The sequence below is a fragment of the Zalophus californianus genome, chromosome 8 (assembly GCF_009762305.2).
Source record: "Zalophus californianus isolate mZalCal1 chromosome 8, mZalCal1.pri.v2, whole genome shotgun sequence".
Classification (NCBI taxonomy): Eukaryota; Metazoa; Chordata; class Mammalia; order Carnivora; family Otariidae; genus Zalophus; species Zalophus californianus.
The window spans coordinates 58,350,382-58,375,181 of record NC_045602.1 but is presented as its reverse complement, the minus strand read 5'-3'; the positions used below and the strand labels follow the sequence as shown (position 1 = coordinate 58,375,181).

The 24,800-nt window shown below is 37.0% G+C and overlaps 1 protein-coding gene and 1 long non-coding RNA gene across 2 annotated transcripts in view; one reads left to right on the top strand and one right to left on the bottom strand.

The window, feature by feature from the left end:
• Positions 1-837: 837 nt before the first annotated feature.
• Positions 838-24,800, bottom strand: part of LOC113937830 — a 29,289-nt gene continuing 5,326 nt past the window's right edge. The window contains exons 2-3 of the long non-coding RNA XR_003524732.1: positions 10,493-10,666; positions 838-941 (exon numbers count right to left, since the gene is read on the bottom strand). This is a non-coding gene — a long non-coding RNA (uncharacterized LOC113937830). The remainder of the gene's footprint in view (positions 942-10,492; positions 10,667-24,800) is intronic.
• On the top strand, positions 2,621-3,939 carry LOC113937826 (endoplasmic reticulum-Golgi intermediate compartment protein 3-like). Its single transcript, XM_035728907.1, is given in 2 exon segments — positions 2,621-3,071; positions 3,074-3,939. Coding segments are annotated over 2 exon segments (1,149 nt in total). The 5' UTR covers positions 2,621-2,662; the 3' UTR covers positions 3,814-3,939.

Here is a 24,800-nt window from a genome sequence, read left to right as displayed (position 1 = left end):
ACCATATATGTGTTAACTTTATATGGCCTCACCTGGAGGCATGCTAGGAACTGAAGGAATACAGAAATGTCACCCCAAAATATGCCATCTGGCATATTAATATTTTGAATTAAAGGTACTTGAAAGACAGCAAATATAAGAAAAACACTCTAATTTTCCCTCTTCTTGAAAGCAGGAGATGAAATTCCCACATGAAAGATGCCCTCCCTACACCACAAGGAACATAACACTATCAACAGGGACAAGAAATTAAGACCAAGAGAATGCTACACAAACCTTGTGAAAATAATTCTTCCCTTCCTTTAGCCTTCTCATATAGTCATTTTTCCATAATTGCCTCTCTTTGTTCAACCTAATATAAAAGCGAGTAGGTTTTGCCACTTGATTGGGTCTCTTTCATTATGAAGGCTCCCGTGTCATAAAACTTGTATTAAATAAATTGGTATGCTTTTCTCCTGCTGATCTGTCTTATGTCAATTTAATTCTCAGGCCCAGTCAAAAGAACCCTAAGAGCCCTTACAGAGCTTGATAGTTGATTACAGAGAAATGAAAGACAAAATTGGCAATGGATGGGGCCAGGGCTGAGAGAACTTAGCGGATGAAGTGATCCCAAGCAGCTATGGCGCAGTGCTTGAGTAAGGCCTAGCAAACTTGGTGGGATTCTTGCAGACATGTTATCAAAAGGGCCTAATCCGAAGGTCAAGGGACTCCAGGGTAAAAGTCTCTGAGTTTAGAAAGTCAAAACTATCAGCCAGATAGGGCTTTTCATTGCAGTTAAAATAAAAACCAAAATCCTTAAAATGGTCTCCAAGGCCCTGAGTAATATGTCACTGCCTACCTCTCAGCCTTTCTTCTTCCTTCCTTCTACAACTTCTTTTAAGAGTAGGAACATGATCAGTGTTGACTTTCAGAAGATTCCTCTGGCAGCAGTAGGGGAGAGCCTGAAAATGAAGAGAACAGTTAGAGACCACAGGGATGGCTTAAGCAATGAAGATCATTTGATGAATGTCTGAATTAGGAGAATGACAGTGGGAATGAAGAAATGATGGATTCCAGCATAAATAAAACATTTTATTATTCACTCAATGAAACACTAAATAGCAATGAAAACAAACCTCCCTCAAATTACTGAGTTCATTAAATGCATCGTAACTTCCTGTGCCTTACTAATGGATAGGAGTTCCTCAGCACCTTTATAGGTCAGGTGGCTGGGGTTTCCAGCAGGTGGAAGCTATTTGCTATCTGTTCTCCTAGCCCCATGGTTCTCAAACTTGAGCATGTATCATAATCTCCTGGAGGGCTTATTAAAACACATCTTCCTGGGTCCCACTCCCAGAGTTTCTGATTTATAGGCCTCTAGTGAGAATTTGCAATTCTAACGAGTTCTAACAAGTTCCTAGGTGATGCCATTGCTACAGGTCCAAGGACAACATTTTGAGAACCACTTTCTAGCCAAAAGCAGACAAGCTGGGAAATTGGGACCCCAATGAAAGGGGTAGGAGAGAGCTTCTTCAACTCTGGCTCTCCAAGCCCGGGAAGAGAAACACTCTTTTTCAGGCACTTAGAAGAAGAGTGACTCCATCTACCCACGAAGCCCTCTTCTTCCTAAAGGGAGTTGGCTTTCCCAAGTTACAGACCTCATAATATCTACCCTATCCTAAAGGCAGCCCCAGAAACACAGATAATCAACAAGGGCCTCTGATGGCTGCTTTTAATTATTGAGTTGCACCAGGAAGGAATTAGGGGAAGAAAGGGGGAAAGGGGAAGGTCAGGAACATGTGTTTGAACCATCTTCTTCCCAAAAACTCCTGTGAGAATTAAGAGATAAAAAAGCATAGTGCCTGAGACATTAAGAGCACTCAATAAATGTTCGCTGTTATTATTATTGACTTCAACTTTTTTGAGGTAGGTATTTGGAAAGATGGTTGCATCATAACAGAGTATGTGGGAAAAGCAAGTTTATCAGGAAGGTTATTAACTTAGGAACATTTTAATATCTGCATTTTTATATTTATAAATTTTAATGTCGTGGCTCTAAGGTTAAAATTGCAGAATTTTATAAAACAGAGCTAACAAGTTATATGAGAAACAAAGAAGACAGCATAAAGTTTCCAGAGCTTCCCTTGGGAAATGGAGATGTGACCCAGTTTGAGGCCTCACTATCTAGAGGGTATCCTTAATGCTAGCTAGCAGCTGGCTGGCTCATGGAGACTAGTTTTTGAGAGCAGGCAGTAAACACATGTTAAGCTTGTGATGTGCTTTGGCAGAAAGTCTTGACAAACCGCTCTCATTCTTTAAACACATGGTTCCAAAGTTTCTAAACAAAGTGCAATATGAACTTTGACTTTCCCTCCCCTAGTGGGGGGAGGGAGGGGCAGATTTTGCAATGCCTTATTAAATATGTCAGGGTTTTGCTTGTTGCAAAAAAAAAACATGTGTTCTCTTCAGGCAAGAGTTTCTTTTTGGCACATTCCTATACTTTAATATTTGTATCTCAGCTATCCATTCCAATAGTATTTCTATGCTTTATATACTTTCAAATTACCCTGAGACATTTACATGAGTTCTATAAATTATACACACCTTACTTAAAGTAAAAAACAACAAACCAGAGGAGGCTGCAGGGGCGGGCCGGCTGGCGTCCCCTTTCCGGCTGGTCCCCATGGAGGCGCTGGGGAAGCTCAAGCAGTTCGATGCCTACCCCAAGATTCTGGAGGACTTCCGGGTCAAAACCTGCGGGGGCGCCACGGTGACTATTGTCAGTGGCCTTCTCATGCTGCTACTGTTTCTGTCCGAGCTGCAGTATTACCTCACCACTGAGGTGCATCCTGAACTCTACGTGGACAAGTCACGGGGAGATAAACTGAAGATCAACATCGACGTATTTTTTCCACACATGCCTTGTGCCTATCTGAGCATCGATGCCATGGATGTGGCTGGGGAGCAGCAGCTGGATGTGGAGCACAACCTTTTTAAGCAACGGCTAGATAAGGATGGCATCCCCATGAGCTCAGAGGCCGAGCGTCATGAGCTTGGGAAGGTCGAGGTAAAAGTGTTTGACCCTGACTCCCTGAACCTGATCCCTGTGAGAGTTGCTACGGTGCCGAGACGGAAGACATCAGGTGCTGTAACACCTGTGAAGATGTGCGGGAGGCCTATCGCCGTCGGGGCTGGACCTTCAAGAACCCAGACACTATTGAGCAGTGCCAGCGAGAAGGCTTCAGCCAGAAGATGCAGGAGCAGAAGAATGAAGGCTGCCAAGTATATGGCTTCTTAGAAGTCAACAAGGTGGCCGGAAACTTCCACTTTGCTCCCGGGAAGAGCTTCCAGCAGTCCCACGTGCATGTCCATCACTTGCAGAGCTTCGGCCTCGACAATATCAACATGACCCACTACATCCGGCACCTGTCATTCGGGGAGGACTACCCTGGCATTGTGAACCCCCTGGACCGCACCAACGTCACCACACCCCAAGCCTCCATGATGTTCCAGTACTTTGTGAAGGTGGTACCCACAGTGTACATGAAGGTAGACGGGGAGGTGCTGGGGACAAATCAGTTCTCTGTGACCATACACGAGAAGGTTGCAAATGGGCTGATGGGCGACCAGGGGCTTCCCGGAGTCTTCGTGCTGTATGAGCTGTCGCCCATGATGGTGAAGCTGACAGAGAAGCACAGGTCCTTCACACACTTCCTGACGGGTGTGTGCGCCATCATCGGGGGCATGTTCACAGTGGCTGGACTCATCGATTCACTCATCTACCACTCGGCTCGAGCCATCCAGAAGAAAATTGATCTCGGGAAGACAATGTAGTTGTCTCCTTCCCCCTCTGTTGTTCTCTTCTCCTCCTGTTTCTCTTTGGCCCTGTGGTCATTCCCAGCCTCTTCCCCAACCCACCCCCACTCAGCGCCGGTCTCAAAATCTATTGATTGTGATAGTAAAAAACAAAAAAACAAAAAAACAAAAAAACAACAACAAACCAGAAAAACCATATAAATTTAACTAAAATTTATTAAAAATTATAAGAATATATTTATTTGTAAACTTTTAGCAACTATTTTGTGGTTTGTTTTTTAAGGTCAAATTATGAACCTACAACTTTAGAAAACCCACATAGTTAATATTCTTAAAAGTGAAAATGCAATTATTAGACTCATTCCATATGATTCAGTTAAATGCAGTTCAACATTCATTTACTGTGTGACTGGTAGGTTTAGGGGACACATAGGTGATTAAATGATGAAGTCCTTGTCCTTAAGGAGTTCATATGGTCTTTTGACCATGTGTTTCTTTGTCCCTCCAGCACTAGATTATGATTGTCTAGTTCCTAGAGGAAGAAGTGACTGCCATGCAGTCTGAACGTGTTGTCACTGAGGAAGGGAACTTTGGTTGGCTTTTGAAAGATACTAAGGATTGGGGTGGGGAAGTGGGAAGAGAAGGGCAGGACATTCTAAACAGAAGTAACAAAATAAGTGCAAACACTGACATAAAAAAAGAATTTGTTGAGATTTGATGAGCAGCTCTACAGGGCTATAGCTCCTGTGTTCATATTAAGGGTGCAAATGAGGGTAAAAAAGTTAGATGGGGCCAGATGGTGGAAGGTTCTTTTTGTGTTCCAAGGGATTTCGATTTTACCTGTAGGAGGCTGGAAGCCATGGAAGAAAGGTACAAGATTTGATCTGTCTTTTGGCAACAAGTTTAGGGGCAACAGTATAGAGAGTGGACCAAAGTGAAGTACCTCAACAAAAAGTCATGTTAGGATTTGGTCACAACAGCCCTCAGGAGGCAGAACTCTGTTTATTGTATTTTTAAGTGTTTGATTTGACAGTAGTCTTAAATTGTTTTTATTTTTATTATTTTTTAAAAGATTTATTTATTTTTAGAGAGAGTGTGGGGGGAGCACACAAGCTGGGGGTAGGGGCAGATGGAGAGAGAGAATCTCAAGCAGACACCCCACTGAGCCGGAAGCCCGAGGCAGGGCTCGATCTCACCACCCTGAGTTCATGACCTGAGCCAAAATCAAGAGTTGGACACTCAACTGACTAAGCCACCCAGGTACCTCAACCTTAAATTGTTTTTAAATTGTTGTATTATACAAAATGCAACAATTGCTGAAAATGAGCTAAAACTAAGGCCCTATCCAAAGGCCTACAGTATGAAAAAAGAGTGAAAAATTGAAAATATAAGGATTTCAGGAAAAAACACACATCTCCCCTCCCCCCCAACACACACACATATTAGGTATGACGTTAAGGAGTAAAGATATTTCCTTGGTTGTTGGTAAAATTCTTTCCCAGCAGCTTAACTAATTAACATAAGATAAAAATCTAAGACATCTTTGTATGAGGGCAGAGGGAGTGTGATTCCTGGGATATACTGTGGAACAACTAATATTTTATTAAAGGAAGTAGAAAAGAAAGTTTGGGTTTATGAGTCAATCAATTTGATATTTAAAAGGAAAACTATGGGGAATAATATTAATAGTTATATATAAAAGATGTCAATCAACATAGTATACAAGAGTGGCTAGGATAATAATTTTAGACTATAAATAGTCATAAAAAATGCTAACAAAGCACTGGGCTATATGCTACTTATGTATTATTACATAACAAAGAAATCTGAGTTTGTAAAGTCTTCATAATAAAATTCAACTTCAGAAATTTATTTTAAAACTTATATAGAGTTTTAGGTGCATACACTAAATTTGATTTCACTTTACTACTGAAAACATAAAACATTGAAAAAATCAAATATTATTTTTTTTCAAGTTTTTGTTTAAATTCTAGTTAGTAGGGGCACCTGGGTGGCACAGTCGGTTAAGTGTCCAACTCTCGGTTTCGGTTCAGGTCGTGATCTCAGGGTTGTGAGATCCAGCCTGCATCTGGCTCCATGCCCAGCACAGAGTCTGCTTTGGACTGTCTCTCCCTCTTCCTCTGCTCCCTCCCACCTCTGTGCTCTCTCATGCCCTCTCTCTTTCTCTCTCTCTCAAATAAATAAATAAATCTTTAAATTCCAGTTAATATACAGTGTAATATTAGTTTCAGGTATAGAATTTGGTGATTCATCACTTACATATAACACTCAGTGCTCATCACAAGTGCCCTCCTTAAATACCCATCACCTATTTAACCCATCCCTCTGCCCACCTCCCCTCCAGCAACCCTCAGTTTGTTCTTTATAGTTAAGAGTCTGTTTTCTGGTTTGCACCTCTTTTTTCCCCCCTATGTTCATCTGTTTCATTTCTTAAATTCCACATGAGTGAAATCATACAGTACTTGCCTTTGACTTATTTCACTTACCGTAATACTCTCTAGCTCCACATCATGGCAAATGGCAAGATTTCATTCTTTTTTATGGCTGAGTAATATTCTATTATATACCATGACTTCTTTATCCATTCATCAGTCAATGGGCATTTTGGCTCTTTCCATAACTTGGCTATTGTTGATAATGCTGCTATAAACATCAGGGTGCATGTATCCTTTCAAATCAGTATTTTTGTGTCCTTTATGTAAATACCTAGCAGTGCATTTGCTGGGTGGTAGGGTAGTTCTATTTTTAACTTTCTGAGGAACCTCCATACTGTTTTCCAGAGTGGCTGCACCAGTTTGCATTCCCACCAACAGTGCAAGAGTGTTCCCCTTTCTCTGCATCTTCACCAACATCTGTTGTTTCCTGTGTTGTTAATTTTAGCCATTCTGACTGCTGCATCTTCACCAACATCTGTTGTTTCCTGTGTTGTTAATTTTAGCCATTCTGACTGGTGTGAGGTGATATCTCATTGTAGCTTTGATTTGTATTTCCCTGATGGTGAGTGATGTTGACCATCTTTCCATATGTATGTTAGCCATTTGTATGTCTTCTTTGGGAAAATGTCTATTCATATCTTCTGCCCATTTTCTAACTGGGTTATTTGTTTTTTGGGGGTGTTGAGTTTTATAAGTTCTTTCTATATTTTGGATACTAACCCTTTATCAGATGTCATTTGCAAATATCTGCTCCCATTCTGAAGGTTGCCTTTTAGTTTTGTTGATTGTTTCCTTCACTGTGCAGAGCTTTATATCTTGATGAAGTCCCAGTAGTTTATTTTTGCTTTTGTTTCTTCTTGCCTCGGCAAGAAGTTGCTAGGCTGATGTCAAAGAGGTTACTGCCTGTGTTCTCCTCTAGGATTTTGATGGTTTCCTGTCTCACGTTTAGGTCTGTCATTCATTTTGAATGTGTAAGAAAGTAGTCCAGGGGTGCCTGGTGGGTCAGTTGATTAAGCATCCAACTCTTGATTTCGGCTGAGGTCACGATCTCAGGGTCATGATCAAGCCCCACATCAGGCTCTGTGCTCAGCAGGGAGTCTTCTTGAGTTCTCTCCCTCCCTCTCTCCCTTTGCCCCTCCCCATGCTTGCACTCTCTCTCTAATAATAGAGATAAAGAAATAAATCTTTTTTAAAAAAAGTAGTCCAATTTCATTCTTTTGCATGTTGTTGTCCAATTTTCCCCAACACCATTTGTTGAAGAGACTGTCTTTTTTCCAATGGATGTTCTTTCCTGCTTTAAGTTTAGTTGACCATATAGTCTTGGGTTTATTTCTGGGTTTTCTATTCTGTTCCATTCATCTAATTGTGTTTTTCTGCCAATACCATACTGTCTTGATCACTAGAGTTTTGTAATATAATTTAAAGTCTGAAATTGTGATGCTCCAGCTTTGCCTTTCTTTTTCAAGATTGCTTTGGCTATTTGGGATCTTTTGTGGTTCCATACAAATTTTAGGATTGTTTGTTCTAGCTCTATGAAAAATGCTATTAGTATTTTGATAGGGATTGCATTAAATGTGTAGACTGCTTTGGGTAGTATGGACATTATAACAATGTTTGTTCTCCTAATCCATGAGCATGTAATGTTTTTCAATTTCTTTGGGTCATCTTTGATTTCTTTCATCAGTGTTTTATAGCTTTCAGAGTACTAGTCTTTTACCTCTGGTTAGATTTATCCCTAGGTACCTTATAGTTTTCCAATTGTACATGGGATCAATTCCTTGAAGAAATCAAAATACCAATTTTTTTAAAGATTTTATTTATGTATTTGACAGATAGAGAGAGAGAGCGCGTGCGCACAGGCATGGGGAGTGGGAGAAGGAGAGGCAGGCTGCCCGCTGAGCAAGGAGCCTGATACGGGGCTTGATCCCGGGACTCCGGGATCATGACCTGAGCTGAAGGCAGACACTTAACGATCTGAGCCACCCAGGTGCCCTGAAATCAAATATTAATTTAAAAAAGCTCTTCTTTCACACAGATTCTCAAAATGAGTCATAGAGGAAAGTATCCAACCAGATCAGATTTTGTTATCATTAACTTACTTCACAGAGTGTATAAAGAAAAACAAACCAAAAAACCCTACTAAATTTAATTAAATCTTTTTAAAGATAGCATAAAATATATTCATTAGAAATTCTGATACCAATTTTTTTGTCTTAAACATGGAACCAAATTACAAACAAACCTCACTTAAAAGGTATTGCTTTTATCTTCCCTTCTTTTATCTTTTTTTTTTTTGAGGTAAAATTCGTATTTGTTTCAGGTATAAGACATTATAATTTGATATTTGTATACACTACTAAGTGATCACCACTGTAAGTGCAGTTACCAGGCATCACTATACAATAGACCTCCTTCACCCATTTCGCCTACCCCCCAAACCTCCTTTCCCTCTTAAAACTACCAATCTGTATCTATGAATTTTTGGTTTTTTTTTTTAAGTAAACTCTATGCCCAAAGTGGGGCTTGAACTCATAACTTCAAGATCAAGAGTCACATGCTCTACCAGCTGACCCAGCCAGGTACCTGCTTTGTTTTTCAGATGCTGTATATAAGTAAAATGATACAGTATTTATCTTTCTCTGTCTGACTTATTTCACTTAGCATAATACCATCAAGGTCCATCCATTTGTTGCAAATGACAAGCTTTCCTTCTTTCTTATGGCTGAATAGTATTCTGTTGTGTGTGTGTATGTGTATACATATATATATGTACACATCTACATGTATATATCTATATCTATATATGTATATTGCCATCTTCTTTATTCATTCATCTGTCAATGGACACTTAAGTTGTTTCCATATCTTGGCTATTTTAATAATGCTGCAATGAACATGGGGTGTATGTATCTTTTTGAATTAGTGTTTTTGTATTTTTTAGATAAATACCCAGGAGTGGAGTAGCTGAACTATATGTTAGTTCTATTTTTAATTTTTTGACGAATCTCCATACTATTTTTCTGTAGTAGCTAAACCAATTTAAAATCCCACCAACAGTGTACAAAGATTCTCTTTTCTTCACATCCTTTCCAACACTTACTTCTTGTCTTTTTGATAATAGCCATTCTGACATGTATGAAGTTGATAACTCATTCTGTTTTGATTTGCATTTCTCTGATGATTAGTAATGTTAAACATCTTTTCATGTGCCTGTTGGCCATAGGTACATTCTTTGGAAAAATGTCTATTCAGATCCTCTGCCCATTTGTTAGTCAGGTTGTGTGTTTCGTTATTGTGTTATGAGTTCTTTATATATTTTGGATATTAACACCTTATTGGATATATGATTTGCAAATATTTTCTCCCATTCAGTAGCTCGCCTTTTTGTTTTGTTGATCATTTCCTTTACTGTGTAGATACTCTTGATGTAGTCCTGAGATGAAGGCAGACACTTAACTGGCTAAACCACCCAGGTGCGATTTTGTACAATATGAATGAGAATCATATAGGTGAGAAAAAGAGAGTAAAGGGAAAAATAAAGAATGAATATTTAACAATCTCTGGCTGGGTAAAAACTTATAATCTTAGATACAATGATGGGCTTAGTAAAGAAAAATATGTGTTACTACATAACAGTTAAAAGTTGGCATAAACTACCAACATAATAAAAATCTGAAAGCTGAAACCAAATTGGATAAATATTTGATACGTATTACAATACAGAAAACTCATATACACCGATAAAAAACTTTTAAGGTCCTAAAACATGAATTGGCAAGAGAAATACATTTTTTAATTACAAAAAAAGGAGTAAATTTAGAAAAATTTGGTAAAAAGCCTTACTAATAAATTCTGATTAATATATTTAACATTTTTTCCCATTAGCAAAGTTTTTATCCCTACTTTGTTTTGTTTTTTAATGTGCATAGCCAGTGTCACCAAAAGCACTGTCCTCTGAAAGGAGCACTCTCTACCTTGCTAGTGGGTGACATTTGGCAATTTATATTAAAATGCACATATCTTTGATTCAGCATATGCATTTGGGGAACACCTTACTAGGTTGAAATACACTTTGTATTTAGACTTTTTGTTATTGTTTTTCAAGTATCAGTAGTCCTATCAAGCTCCAGAGGATAATGTGGAGTTTAGTATTAGAACCCACAGGACCTGGAAAGCACCTGGAACCAAAGAAATTCTAGGGATCAGCTGCTCCCTCTTATTTTTCCCTCATGGCATCTTACATTCTCTTAGCAGCTCTGTCCCATTCTCCTCTTTCTGTTAACTGGCTTCTTTGGCTTATCCATAGTGTCTGATTTTACACATGTCTTCTGAAGGTTAGCAAGGGATTCTATTCATCATCGCTCAGGAATCCAGGTTGATGGAGACTCCCTCTCAGTAGTGTGCTTCTTTGATCACTGTGGCAGGGAGAAGAAACATGAAGGATTGTGCAACGGCACTTGCTCTTAATACATCTGCCCAGAAATGATACATGCCAAGTCTGCTCACATTTCACTGGCCAAAGCAAGGCACCAGGCCACAACTAACTCCAAGGTCATCAGGGAAGAGCAATCAATATCCAGGAAGAGAACTGGAATTTTTGTGAACAGTCCTTGTGATTTCCTCATCAATATGTTTGTGGGCTCACTTAAGCTTCCTATAAATGTGGATTAAATTTAAAGTTATGGTCCTTCATTCTTTTTCTTTTTAAACATTTATTTTTATATTTTATGTCACATTTACTGACATAAAATTGTACAAATGAATAGAAATCCACAACACACATGCATCATGCTCAACTAAAAACCAGTTGAAAGTTCAAATGCATGAGTTTGGCAAATTCTCTGTTGAGGCAAAATAGCCAATTATGCAACAAAAACAACACACTAACAAGTAAACATGGTGTCATAATACTGTATCTTATTATAAGTATTTTAAGCAATGCTTGTAACTTTTAGTTCCTTCTCTAAACCTTCATATTTATGATAAATAATTCTACTAATAGACATGCTTAGTGGCTTAACCTTGAAATAAAAAAATTTTAAGTCTATTATTTCTTTTTCAGCCTTCTGAGTTTAATTGAAAAGTATCCTGAAATTACCATTTGCAAATATTTTATCTTACTCCTGCATAACTAAAACTATTAGAGAGATAAATCAAATGCTAATGATGATAAGAGTGGAACAGTTATCCATCACTCTTGATTTTAAAATTTTAGTGTATTCTTCAGACTAGCATCCTTCCTCGCCCCTTTAATAAGTAAATGCTATACAGTTCAACTTAAAAAAATCTATACTAACAAATACATTTGTCTAATTTACATATTGAAATTTTCTGTAAGATTTCATGTAGAAAGTCTCCAAGGCTAAAATTAATTTTGATAACTACGTCTGTAGACCATTTTCTTTGTCACAAATCCAATTGGTATTTGAGTTTTAGATCTCTCATTTTGAAAGATCTTCTAAAACACAAATTTAATCTCATAACTTTTTCAGACTTTCTTAAATTTCTCTTCTTTGTAAGCCATCCTAGCAAGACTCCCTAGTGAGCAAAATACCAGAATTTTAAAAGCAGTTTATACAGCATATTTGTAAAAATTGCTTCCCTAAACCTAGAGGATGAGGCAAGAGTTTATTTTCTACAATTTCTTGCATCTTTATTACTTGGCTAACAAAATCAGCTTTCTTTCTGACTTTATATCATGGTCTCCTTCTCAACCCCTCAGCTTTGGTTTTATTGAACAAAACACGGTGACACTTTGGTTTTTGTAGGATTTTCAAAAGATGTAATTACTACGACCCAAATGTTTCAATCAAACCAGTGTACTGGTTTTTTTTTAAGATTTTATTTATTTATTTGACAGAGAGAGACACAGCGAGAGAGAGAACACAAGCAGGGGGAGTGGGAGAGGGAGAAGCAGGCCTCCTGCTGAACAGAGAGCTCAATGCAGGGCTAGATCCCCATGCCCTGAGCCGAAGGCAGACGCTTAACAACTGAGCCACTCAGACACCCCCAGTGTACTGCTTTTGTTGTCTCATCTATATGTTGGGTGCACACTGGCTTTATTAGTTATATCCATCTTTATAGCCAGCATCATTTAAAAAAATTCAATGATCATGGTTTCTATCATAAACTCTTGGAGAAAGTGAGTTTACCATTTTTAGTGAGATCATTTTGGTTCCATAAGACAGAAAATTCTACTTTAAATAGCTAAAACAAATTAAAAAAATGATTTATTGGCTTATATAATTGAAAAGTCCATGGGTAGATAGCAGAAGCTGGATCTCAGTTAAAGGGTTCAAACTATCATCCAGATTCAGTTTCTCTTCATCCTTTACTCTGCCTTCTACTGTGCTGGTTTCACTCTCAGGTGCCATGTGGTACTCCCCAGAAACCCGAGGCACACATTCATTCAGATTCAAGTTTAGTAGAAGAGTCATAGTTTCTTCCCTGTCGTTTCTCCACAAGTTGCAGGATCCACTCTGATTGGACCATTTTAGTCACATGTCTTTGGCAAAGAGATCCTAGGACCTATATCAGTTATGAATTCTTTGAGCTGCAACTAACAGAAAAATCTAACTAACAGTAAGCAATGTAGACATTTGTGATCTCATTTAACAAGAAAATTGAAGATGGGCAGTTCAAAGGCTAGTGTCATTTCTTGAAGTTCATCCTTTTCCAGTAATCTATAATACTCATCTCTCATAAATCAAGTTACCATATATATATATATATATATAGAGAGAGAGAGAGAGAGAGAGAGAGAGAGATCAATTTCTAAACTCTAGTTCCACTAGTCAAGTTTTTGTTGCTGGGCCACTGTCAATATGCTTTACTTAATATAAATTTTTAAGAAGTCTTATATGTAATAGAGCAAATATTCCCCCTTCTTCTTGAGGAATATCTTGTCTATCTTGAGCTTTTGATTTCTACATAAAATTCTATCAAACTTGTGAAGTTAAAAAAATCCACCTAAGGGGCACCTTTGTGGCTCAGTCAGTTAAGTGTCCAGTTCTTGGTTTTGGCTCAGGTCATAATCTCAGGGTCCTGGGATCTAGCCCCACATGGAGCTCCCCACTCAGCAGGTAGTCTGCTTGAGATTCTCTCCCTCCCCCTCTCCTTTTGCCCTTCCCCCCACTCATACTAACTCCCTCTCTCTCTCTAAAATAAAAAAATAAAAATAAAAATCCACCTAAGGTTTCAATTGAAATTAATTTGAATAGATGGATCAATCTTGGGAGACTTGTCTTCTTTATAATATTGAGCCTTTCTACCAGCTTATATTTCTCAATATATTTTTCATTAAAGTTTTACAATTTTCTCTATAAGGTCTTGCCTAATATCCAAAGGATGTTCTAATTTTTTTCTTGCTATCACAAAAAAAATCTCTTAAAATGTTATTTCTCTAGTTGTATATAAAATGTATTTAAATTTTGTATATTAATCTTATATCAGACACTTTGGCAAATTATCTGATTAAGTCTAATGATTTGTTTGTAGAATTTCTTGGATTTTTCTATGTAGACAATCATCTTACCTGCAAATAATGACAGTTTTATTTATTCTCTTCCAATCCTTCAACTTTTTTTCTGTTGACTTACTGTAGAAATTCTTCCTTTACCTACCTAACTATTTCTGTGTCCTCACATTAGATGTGTTTCCTGTAAATTCCATTCAGGGGCATTTTATATGTTTTTCTTAATCTAATAATCTAAACTAATAGTCTCTCTTTTTTAATTTGTGAGTTAGTCCAAGTGGTATTTATTAAATGTTTACTAATACATTTGGATTTATTTCTACCATCTTTTTCATGCTTATTTTCTCTTTTAAATTAAAAAAAATTATCTTTGGGGCGCCTGGGTGGCTCAGTTGGTTAAGCGACTGCCTTCGGCTCAGGTCATGATCCTGGAGTCCTGGGATCGAGTCCCACATCGGGCTCCCTGCTCAGCGGGGAGTCTGTTTCTCCCTCTGACCCTCTTCCATCTCGTGCTCTCTCTCATTCTCTCTCTCAAATAAATAAAATCTTAAAAAAAAATATCTTTAGGTTTTACATTTTAAAATCTATTCTTTTTGCTTATGTCTATTGTATTAAATAAATTTTATTTGTCTTTCCCTCTGTCTACTGCATCTTGGAGTAATACATCCTACATATATTCCTTTTTTCTTAAGATTTTAAGTAATCTCTACACCCAAAGTGGGGTTCGAACTCACAACCTCGAGATCAGGAGTTGCATGCTCTACTAATTGAGACAGCCAGGTGTCCCAATCCTATATATATTCTTAGTGATAGCTTTAATATGAACACTTAAAGTCTAAAGTTGATAAATATACCTACCTTGATCTTGAATAGAACAAAGACCTAGCATAGTTTTTCTATGATTACCTTATTCCATTGTACATGTTATTATCATTAGTATTTTAGCTGTATCTTGTTTTTGTACTCCCTCATGAGTCATTATTATTATCACTGTTTTATACAATTAATACTTGTTCATATTTTCCCATGTATTTACCTGCCCCATCACTATTTTTTTTTGTATCTCATTTCTTCCTTTGGGCATAATTTATTTAATAATGAAGTATATCCTTTAGTAGGGATTCTCAACTTTTGTCTCTCTAAGTTATAGTTTAGCTAGGTATAAAATTATAGGCTGCCAGTTATTTGCCCTTACTACTTGGATTATATTATTCCATTGTCTTTTGATTTATATTGTTGCAATTGAGAAGTCAGTTTCAGTCTAATTTTGTTCTATTTTTGTGGTAAGTTCAAGAATTTCAGGACAGATCAAGGAAGAGACAAGACCATGAGATGACAATAGTGCAAATAAGGTTTACTAGGTGGCAGCTGGGCAGGACCACAGGAAAGAGGAAGTCACTCACGGCAAGACACTATCCAGAGATAGCCGCATGGGGCTACCATTCAGAAGGGTAAAAGGACAATGGAACTTCCAAGGAGAGAGGAATTGGAGAGGGGGCTCGTGTGTCTAGGATATATCACTCAGTAGCACGGTGGGAATCTCTGGGTCAGAGAGCTCTGAAGGGCAACAGCAGTTTGGGTTCTTTTACAGCTACAGAGTTTGTCTTATCTATGGCTAGAAGATGTTGGGTGCAGTTTCATGGGGTACACCTAGAAGGCAGGATCTAAATATTAGAAATCTGCTTATTTAGGCTACACTTAAAGCAACTGGATGTGTAAAAACTTGGGTTGGCACTAGTAGGCTTTGCTCTCAGGTCCTAGCCTGCTGGGAATAAGTAAACAATATATAGGGGCCAATATAGAGATGCCATCTTGAACCCATTTATATAACAACTGGGTAATCTATCTTTTCTCTCTGGATGTTTTTAAGATCTCCTCTTTATCTTTATCAAGGTGTAGATTTCTTTTTTCTTTTTTCTTACCACTGTGTCTCCTGAACTTCCCAAGAATGTTCCCAACTCAAAGTTTTTGCATGTCCTAGAACTGCAGCTTGGAAAGCAATTCTTTCAGATATTTTTTTGGCTACCTTCCCCAATTGGTCCAAATCTCTGCTCAAATTATTTCCTGATCCCAGCTTCAAACTTTCTATCTCCTGCCCTCCTTCATTTTTCTTCATAGATTTTATTACTGCTTCACATTTTATTAAATATGTATTCATCATCTTCCTCCTTTCCCCAAGAATATATACTAGCAAGAGCAGAGACTCAGTTTTATTCACTGCTGTGTCCCTAGTATCTAGAACAGTACCTGGAACAGTAGGTACTTAAGTATTTTTTTATTTGACAAACTAGTGGCCTCTCCTCCATGCTTTATTCTTTCCTTTTTAGGGAGATGAATTCTTTTCTGTGTATCTAGGCAGATGGGCCAAATATTGCTGCCCCAGAATGATACTCTTACTCCCCAAGTGACCAACACAAAATGATCAGTATTTCTGAGTTCTAACTCCAAATTCCTAGAAGAGAAAATCTCACTGGTACAGGTTGGGTCAGTAGTCTTTCTTTGGTCCAATTAGGTATATACAGCTAGGTGGCATGTCACAAGGTACACAAGACAACAGAGATCTTATCCAAGTGGAATAGAAGCTTTTAGAAAAGGGAGGGTCTAAGTAAGCAGATACTCAAAATTGGTCTCATATTTGTTTTAAGGGCAAACAGGAAAATTGAAAGCCACCATAGAAATGCAAGCAATTATAGTGTTCACTGTTAGATAAAACACTATTACATAGAATCAAAATAATTTGCTGATTTAAAATCATCTTTAGCATTGGCTTATAGTGTGACAATATTTTAAAATTTTGATTTCTCTTGCTTTATCTTCTTACTTAATCCATTGCCTAGACTTCTAACACCTTAAACTCTTGCCCCTGCCCCAGCCTTCCCTCCCTTGAGCCTTAAGTAATCTTCAAAACTTACTGTTAACTTTTCCTTTCTTAAGTAATGGAAGATAGCCTATCATTTTGTTTCTCAAAAAAATTGCCTAATAATTGCTTTTGTTAGGAAATAAACCACTTTATGTTACAGAAGCTTATGAGTTTGTATTTTTTATGTATTAAAAACAAAGAAAAAACCCCCCAAAACTAAAGGTATATATTTTAAATTATAAAAGTAGTACATGCATGAGTTAAAAAATTCAAACACATGAGTAGAAAAGTGAAAGATAAAAATGTAGCCCAATGATTGTCCACAGCCTAGTCCTACTTCCTATAGCACTTTGTTGACCAGGACCCAAGTGGCAAATACATTTTACACACAGACACACACCCACACACAAAGTGATGAAAAGTTTCATCGATTTTACTTACCCTTACTAGTGCAATGCAACTTAATTTTTCCTTTTACCTTCTTTTTCTAATGTAGGTTGTAACCCACTAAATTGATTTCATTCCCACAATTTGAAAAAAAGTATCCTAAAGGTAGCTGTATCACACTGTATTTCTGATAGTTATCTTCATAACTGAAAACAATACATACATACTGCTACATTTTGGTTCAACTCCTGACATTTTTTTTTTGATTCCACACTGAAAATGAATAATAAGAATTTAGCTCAGTTATATTACTCTTCATTTTTCTTCCCTTGGTCTCCTCTTTGAAATTTTTATTATACTACAGTAAGTTCTATTTGTTACTTTATTGCTTTAAAGAATATACTCACACCTCTATTTCTTGATCCACCCACTTCAGAAAGTGTCTCTTGACTCCTTTATTATGTAAGATTAATATATTTTGCACCCTTTCACTTCTCTCCACTTACCAACTTCCATTAGCTCTATCACTACTTTTACATTGTCAATATTTATATTTACTGTTAGAATAATCAAGTCTTCCACATTTTATCTTTAAATTTAATTTGAAAAGTGAGGGTTTCTTTTTCAGCATCACCATTTTTAAAATCTTATTCATTGCTGAATCAGGTAGTATGAATAAACTCATGAAAAGGGAATCAAACCATGTTACTAGATCTGCACTTACTGAAGGAGAATGTTCTAGGTGTAATGTCAAATGGATTCTTTTTTTTAATGTGTCCATTGATTCCTCATAATAATGTCACATTTTAGTTTGTTTCATCTTTGGACCATGGCTTACACAATTTTTTGCCTTTGCTAAAGATTCCACTTGTCTTTCTTTAGTGTTGATGACAGGAGAAGCATAGGTCACCCTATCATTAAGATTGTCAATGTTTTTAATCATACTATTTCATAAAATGAATATACTTCTTTCTTAAAGACATTCTTCTAGATCCTTCTTTCTGTTTTACTATCACTGATTGCCCTGGGGCCCTAAATATTTGTGTTCCTGAAATATCCTATTACTAAGTTCCCATGTTTCTATCTTGAGTTCTCTTCATTTTGCTGGAACATTTCCTTAGGCATTTCCCCCCTGAAAAGGCATAGGAAGCCCCCCCAAAGAAGGTGAAAAGATCCCTAGTTTGTCCTCATCCTTGAATGTTTTGATCATAGAATTGTAGGTTCGAGTCATTTTCTCTCAGAACTTTGAAAGTATTGCTCCATTGTCTTCTAAAAATCAATGTTGCTGAGAAGATAAATGGCAAACTTCAATCTACTTCAATTTTCCCATCACTCCACTGCTCTTGTAAAGGTAACTGAAAATCTCCACTCACTTGACTCTTTTCTGTCCTCAGTTTAACTGAGCTCTCATTATTGACCTTTTCTAATACTCTTCTCTATGGGCTCTAGACCATACAACTATCCTGGTTTTCTTGAATAATTGGCTACTTTTGCTTTGTCTCCTTCACATGTTTTCCCTTTCTCCATATGACTTCTAAATGCCAGAGTTCCTGTACCCTCTGTTCTATTCTCTATGCCTTCTCCCTACATGATCTTATCCATTCTCATAGCTTTAAAAACTATCTGCTGACAATTCCTAAATTTATAACAGTAGGCTAGACTTCCTTTCTGAGCTCCAGATTCACATCTTTAAATATCTACTTAACATCTCTCTTGTATGTCTCCCAGGCATTTCAAACTTAACATGACCAAAATGGTTCTCTAAATCTGGATCTCCCTCAGCCTTTACCACCTCAATAAATGGCCCTGTGATAAATTGTCCTCCTTGACTCTTCCCTTTCGTTCTCTCATGACTCCTCCCTCCTCAATGAATTCATCACCAATTCCTGTTATTTCCACCTTCAAAATATATCTCTATACTCTTTTAAAAATGTCAATTAGAAAAAAAAATGTCAATTAGATCATGTCAATTCCCTGCTTTAAATGACTGAATTGCTTTTCATTGCATTTAGGATAAATCCAAAACCTGTACAGCCAGCTCTACATGTTTGATTCCTCCCATTTCTCCAAAGTTATTTGTCTCTTGCCATCTTTCACTTGCTTATTTCCTCACTCCACCCTCCTGTCATCTCCTAGAATACACCATGCTCCTTCTATCTCAGAACCTCTGTACTTGAGGTGCTATCTAGCATACATTCTCCTTAGGTCTTTACATAGTTGATTTTTTTTTTCCTTCAGATTTTAGCTTTAATGCTCAGGGCTTCCATGTTAACCCACACATAAAGGTAACCTTCTGGAGGGCACAGTGTCAGTTGGATTTTAACCTCCATAGGCAGAAGTCTAAATGCTACCTCTCAGAAAGGCTTTTCTTGACCATGTTACCATATTAATGTTCCTTGTTATTCTGGATCACAGCACTCTATTTCATTCATAGCTTTTTATTCAATCTGTAATTATTTAACTAATTATTATTTTATTTATTGGTTTATAGCCTGTCAGCCTCACTTAGTATACTTCTCTATATAGGTTCACCATTATAAACCTGCAGCCTACCAGTGTCTGGTTCATGGTAGTGTTCAATGAATATTTTTTGAATAAATAAGTGAATGAAACCGTGCTCTGGAACTTCATAAGAATGTGAAAAAGAAAATGGTTTGAGTTATACAGTTTAGTTTGCCCTGGACACATTTCATCTGAAAACTTGTTTCTTTTCACATTTTCTTTTACCATTTATTTCTACCCCTTGAATTTTTCTGTTCTGTTTCCCTAGAAGCTCTTTTTGACACATCATAGGATTGCCCTAGAGTTGGTGATATGTCAAGCTGAGTGCCAAGAGGTGTTAAATATCTCTCATTTTAAAGAAAAGCCTCAATAATTAGAGCTTTGCTACTCCCAACCAGTACCCCAATCCCCCTTTCCCATCTATCCCAGGTCTATGACTAGATGATTGAGGACGGATAGTGAAAAAAGAAATTGTCAGCATTTTTGTAGGCAAGAGTGCAGCATCTTTTCCAAAGGGAGCAGGGGAGTGTGTTTCCTACCTCCTAAACTCAGTGAGGTATAATGACTGAAAATCACTTCTCACAAGAAGGGAAAACCAACAACAACCTCAACTATTGGGTATTTTTGAAGGAGAGGGAAGAGTGAAAATGCAGGCATACTCTCCTCTCCACTGCAGGTTCCTGGAGTCACAGGTAAAGCCTGAGTCAAAATGACTGGAGAAGGGGAAGATGAGATTTAAATGGGACATGAAATTGGAATTTCAAACTGAACTACTAGAGTCATGAAAGCCGAAAGTAACCATTGTTGTCAAGAGGCAGGAAAGGGCAATTTGACAGGTCATGACTGAAGAAAGTGTTTAGAAAAAAAGAATAGTTTTATGTTTGTGACACTGTTCCAACAGTTTAATAAAAGGGACATGGGTGGATGCTGAAATTTCTGGATTGATATACGATGTCATAATTTTTCTCTAATATTTTCTATTTTCTGACTCTTTGTTGTATGTTCCAGGAATCCTTGAACTTTACCTTTCATCCCTTCTATCAAATGGTTTAATTTTAGTGATTACATTTTTAATTCCCAAGTATTATCTCTTGTACTCTGATTGTCACTTTTCTATAGCTTGTTCTTATTTTATGTTTATAGTATCTTTAAGTCTCTGAATTAATCTTCATGTCCTTCATATTTAGGCTTTCTGTTTTATCATTGTCCTTCTCTTTGGTGCAATTGATTTTCCTCAAATATCTGGTAATTCTTGATTTTCCGTATTCATCAATAAGGGACCAAGTTGATGAATATTGGTGCTGGAATATCAGTTTTCTTTCTTGTTAGATAGATATATACTTTAAACATGACTTTTATTTTTATTACACAAATACCTGTTCATAGTAGAAGGAATAGTACATAAAAATAATTTTAAAAAGAAAGAACAGAAAAGAAAAGTCACCCATGAGCTTACCACCAGAGGTAACCATTAATATTTTGGTGTATTTTTATCCAGTCTTAGATAACAAGCAAGCAAGCAAACTTTTTTTTTAAACCAAAGTTTGTAAAAACTGGCCTTACTACATATATTTTTTAGCTTGTTTTTCCCCACTTAGGATATAAGGAATATCATTCCATGTCAAAATGTGTATATATATACACATACATATATATGTATGTATATATATATACATACACACACATTACCAAATGTCTTTGTCATAACCTATTCCCCTGTTAGTGACATTTGAGTTATATCTTAATTTTTACTATTAAAACAATGCAAGACATATCCTTGGAAACTTGGAAGTATCCAATGCATCTTTAAAACAATATATTTTAAATTACGTTAAAAATATATTTTAAAATAAAAGCCTATCTTTTTCCACTTAAAGAATTTCAAAATCTCTGAAAAACAGATCTTTAAGTTTAGGGGTATTGATCTTTCTTTTTCTTTCTTTCTTTCTTTCTTTTCTTTCTTTCAGAGAGAGAGAGAGAGAGAGAGAGAAAGATGGACAGAGAGAGAATCTCAAGCAGGCTCCACACCCAGTGCGGAGCCTGACGTGGTGCTCAATCTCATAACCCTGAGATCATGACCTGGCCAAAATCAAAAGTTAGACACTTAACCAACTGAGCCACACAGGCACCCCTTAGGGATACTGATTTAACCAGGAAAGTGATCAGAAGAAATCTCTTCCTCAGAAGGGTTTGGAGAATAGAGTTTAGATGTGAGAAATGAGTGGGCTGAAAAATATAGTCCCAGTGTGCAAAGATTAAGGGCAGTTCTGGGGTAAATAAGGAGTAAATGAGTGTGATTTGATTTTTCTTTGACACTACATTAATGAGTCTATCAGTCATCCGTGCTGTGAAATAATACACAGTATTGGATCTGGCTCAGCGGGGTGAATGATTATTTTATGGTCTTATCTGATTCACTTATGTGGCCAGTTTGACTCATTAGGCAGTCTGACCAGAGCCTAAAGATGGACTCCAACACATGTCTGAGAGTTAGTCCTGGTTGGTCTAGGGGGCCTCAACAGGAAAATTTCTACTCCATGTGGCCTGCCGTTTTCCAATAGGTTAGAAATGGCTTCTTCATACATTGATCTCAGGGCAGCATTCCAATGGGGAGACTAAAAGTTGAAAAGCTTCTTGGGGCTAAGATTAGATGTCACATAATATCACTTCTGCTTCATTCTATTGATCAAAAACGAGTCACTAGGCCAACCAAGACTCAAGGGTATGTTGGGAGGAAAAGACTCCACCTCTTAATGGGAGGAGTGACAAAGTCACATTGCAAAGGTGTGGGGCACAGGGATGGAAGGAATGGTGGCCATCTATGCAAACACTCTATCACAACAGAATTTGTTTTGAAATGCCTCCTTTAGTGTTCTAAAAGTAAATTTACAAGTTGATCATTTGCCATCCAAAACATGATTCCTAAAGAAATAATAAGGAACATCTAATATATACCTATACAGCATTCTATAGCTTTTAAATTCATTCATAAATATCTTATTTGATAATTCATTCAACAAATTTCTTTTCAGTGACAAACACTATGATATGCTCTGGGGATACAAGATAGATAAAAACTTCTTGCTCTCAGAAAGTTTAGCATCTATGTAGGGAAAATAAATATTTAATATGTAATAACAAGGAATAATAACTTGAGATTAATGTTATATCAAGGCAATATAGGAAATCATTAATTAAAATCATCATCATCACTCATACTCTGCCAACAGTGAATGAGATGATCTTTATGATAACTCTGTAAGAGGCAAGACAGGTTATCTGTTGTTACTCTCATTTTTAGATGAGGAAACTAAGTCTCATAGAGCTAACCAAGCTTTTCAGGTTCTAAGTGGCAGAACTCAAAAGAAAAAACAGGTTATTTTCCAAAATCTGTTTTTTCCCAGTATACCCTTCTGCCCCCTCAGAAACCAACATGAGTACCTGAAACGGAAAAAATGCCAATCAATTAAAACAAACAAAAACCTTATATGATGGTACATATTTTGTATGGATTCTTCTCAAAGGACTTCAGTGTTTACAGCTTTAGGGATTGATCATGTAATATGTAAGATACCTAATCTAGTACACCTACCTATACAACAAGCAATTCTGTTTACTTCCTAAATCTCTTTGGATCCTAGATGTTATCATTTGGGTGCGCTAGGTTGAGAAAAATCCATTTAAAAAATAATACCTGAAGGGGTTCTTTCATATGACTATCTAAAGACAACAAAAGGGATTAGATGAGAATGACTAAACTGAATTACCACTATAGAATGAACTATACTACATCCAGTTTACTAAGCAATGAACTTAATCAGGAATATATATATCTTGGCCCCAAATTCTTTTTGGAATAAGGATGTAAGTAATTAGTAAATACATGAACATATGTAATATATACCAATATACATACATATATATATATGTGCACACAAAAATTTCAAATAATTACCAGTGTGACTTTAGCATTGTTTTATTCCTTTTCACTAGGAAACTGGTAAAACTCTCAAGTTAACATGGCTTAAAGAAAATTTTGGTCTATCTGGATCCTTATTTTTCTTTCATTGTCCTGGTAGTCTATTTGTGGCTTTATCTGGTCTCCATCCCATGCTGGTCTGTGTTAGAAAGATATCAAACAGTTTAGTCTCTGAATCTATCTGTGATGCTCCAAATCCAGACAGTAGTCTTCAATAAGTGTACTTCTATTATTTCAAAAATCTCAGTTTTTGTTACCATATAGATCCATGCAAAGCCAGGACTTCAGTAGGTTTGCAAACATCTAATGTTTTCTTTGTTAAACTCTGGTTGAAAGTCACTGATAATTGAGAATGGCCTCTCTCAGCACTGTTCTGTGCTCCAAATTCTCATTTTCCTAGTGTGCTGCCCAGCAGTGGTGGGAGGGATAATATAGACCAGAATTTTCTAATTCAATGCTTTGAATAGCTTATAGCTGTGAAGCATGACATTGAGTGTTTAAGGCCTGGGGCAGGCCGTTGGGACCCCCAGGGCTGGTTGCCTCCAGCTGCTAGCAGCCTTTATCAGAGGGTGGCCCAAGAGAAACAGAGTCTCTACAGGTGGAGTGGATGATGAAAAACATAAAGTAGTTCCACAGGCCACTTATCCAAGGTGAAGAGAAGTATGCTCAGCAGCTGGCTGCTGAAGTAGATGTCCAGATGGTAGAGTACTTCCTTGGCTGTGTTTAGCACATCACAGCCAGCATGGAGCTTCTGGATGGTGCAACTTTGGTGGCTCTGAAACTCTGACTTCACAGACATCAGATACTTTTGATTGTTTGCAGCTGATATGTCCTTTTAATGGCATCAAAACTAATTTTGGTCTTACTGATCCAACAATGTGTGTGTTTTATAAATTAAAGCTTCATCATTATTTAAAAATGATTTGCTAGATAAAAGTTCACCTGAATTAAAAATCCACTTGCCTTATCACATCAAATTTCATCATTGTGTTTATTAATAAAAAGAGTTGTTAGATTCCTTGAATATAATTTAATCCATTATACATTTTGAATGGTTTCTAAAGAAATGGTTTTAAATTTTTAAAAAAATCTATTTGTACAACATTTCTCATGATTGGTGACTGTGTTCCCTCCCTCTGGCTGCTGAAACAAATGACCACAAACTGGGTGGTTTATAATAATATATATTTATTCTCTTATAGTTCTGGAAGCCTGAAATCTGAAATGGGTTCCTCTTGGCTGAAATCAAGGTGTCAGCAAGGGTCACACTACATCTGGAGGCTCTAGGGGAAAATAATTTCCTTTTCTTTTCCAGCTTCTGTGGGCTGTCTTCATTGCTTAGCTCAT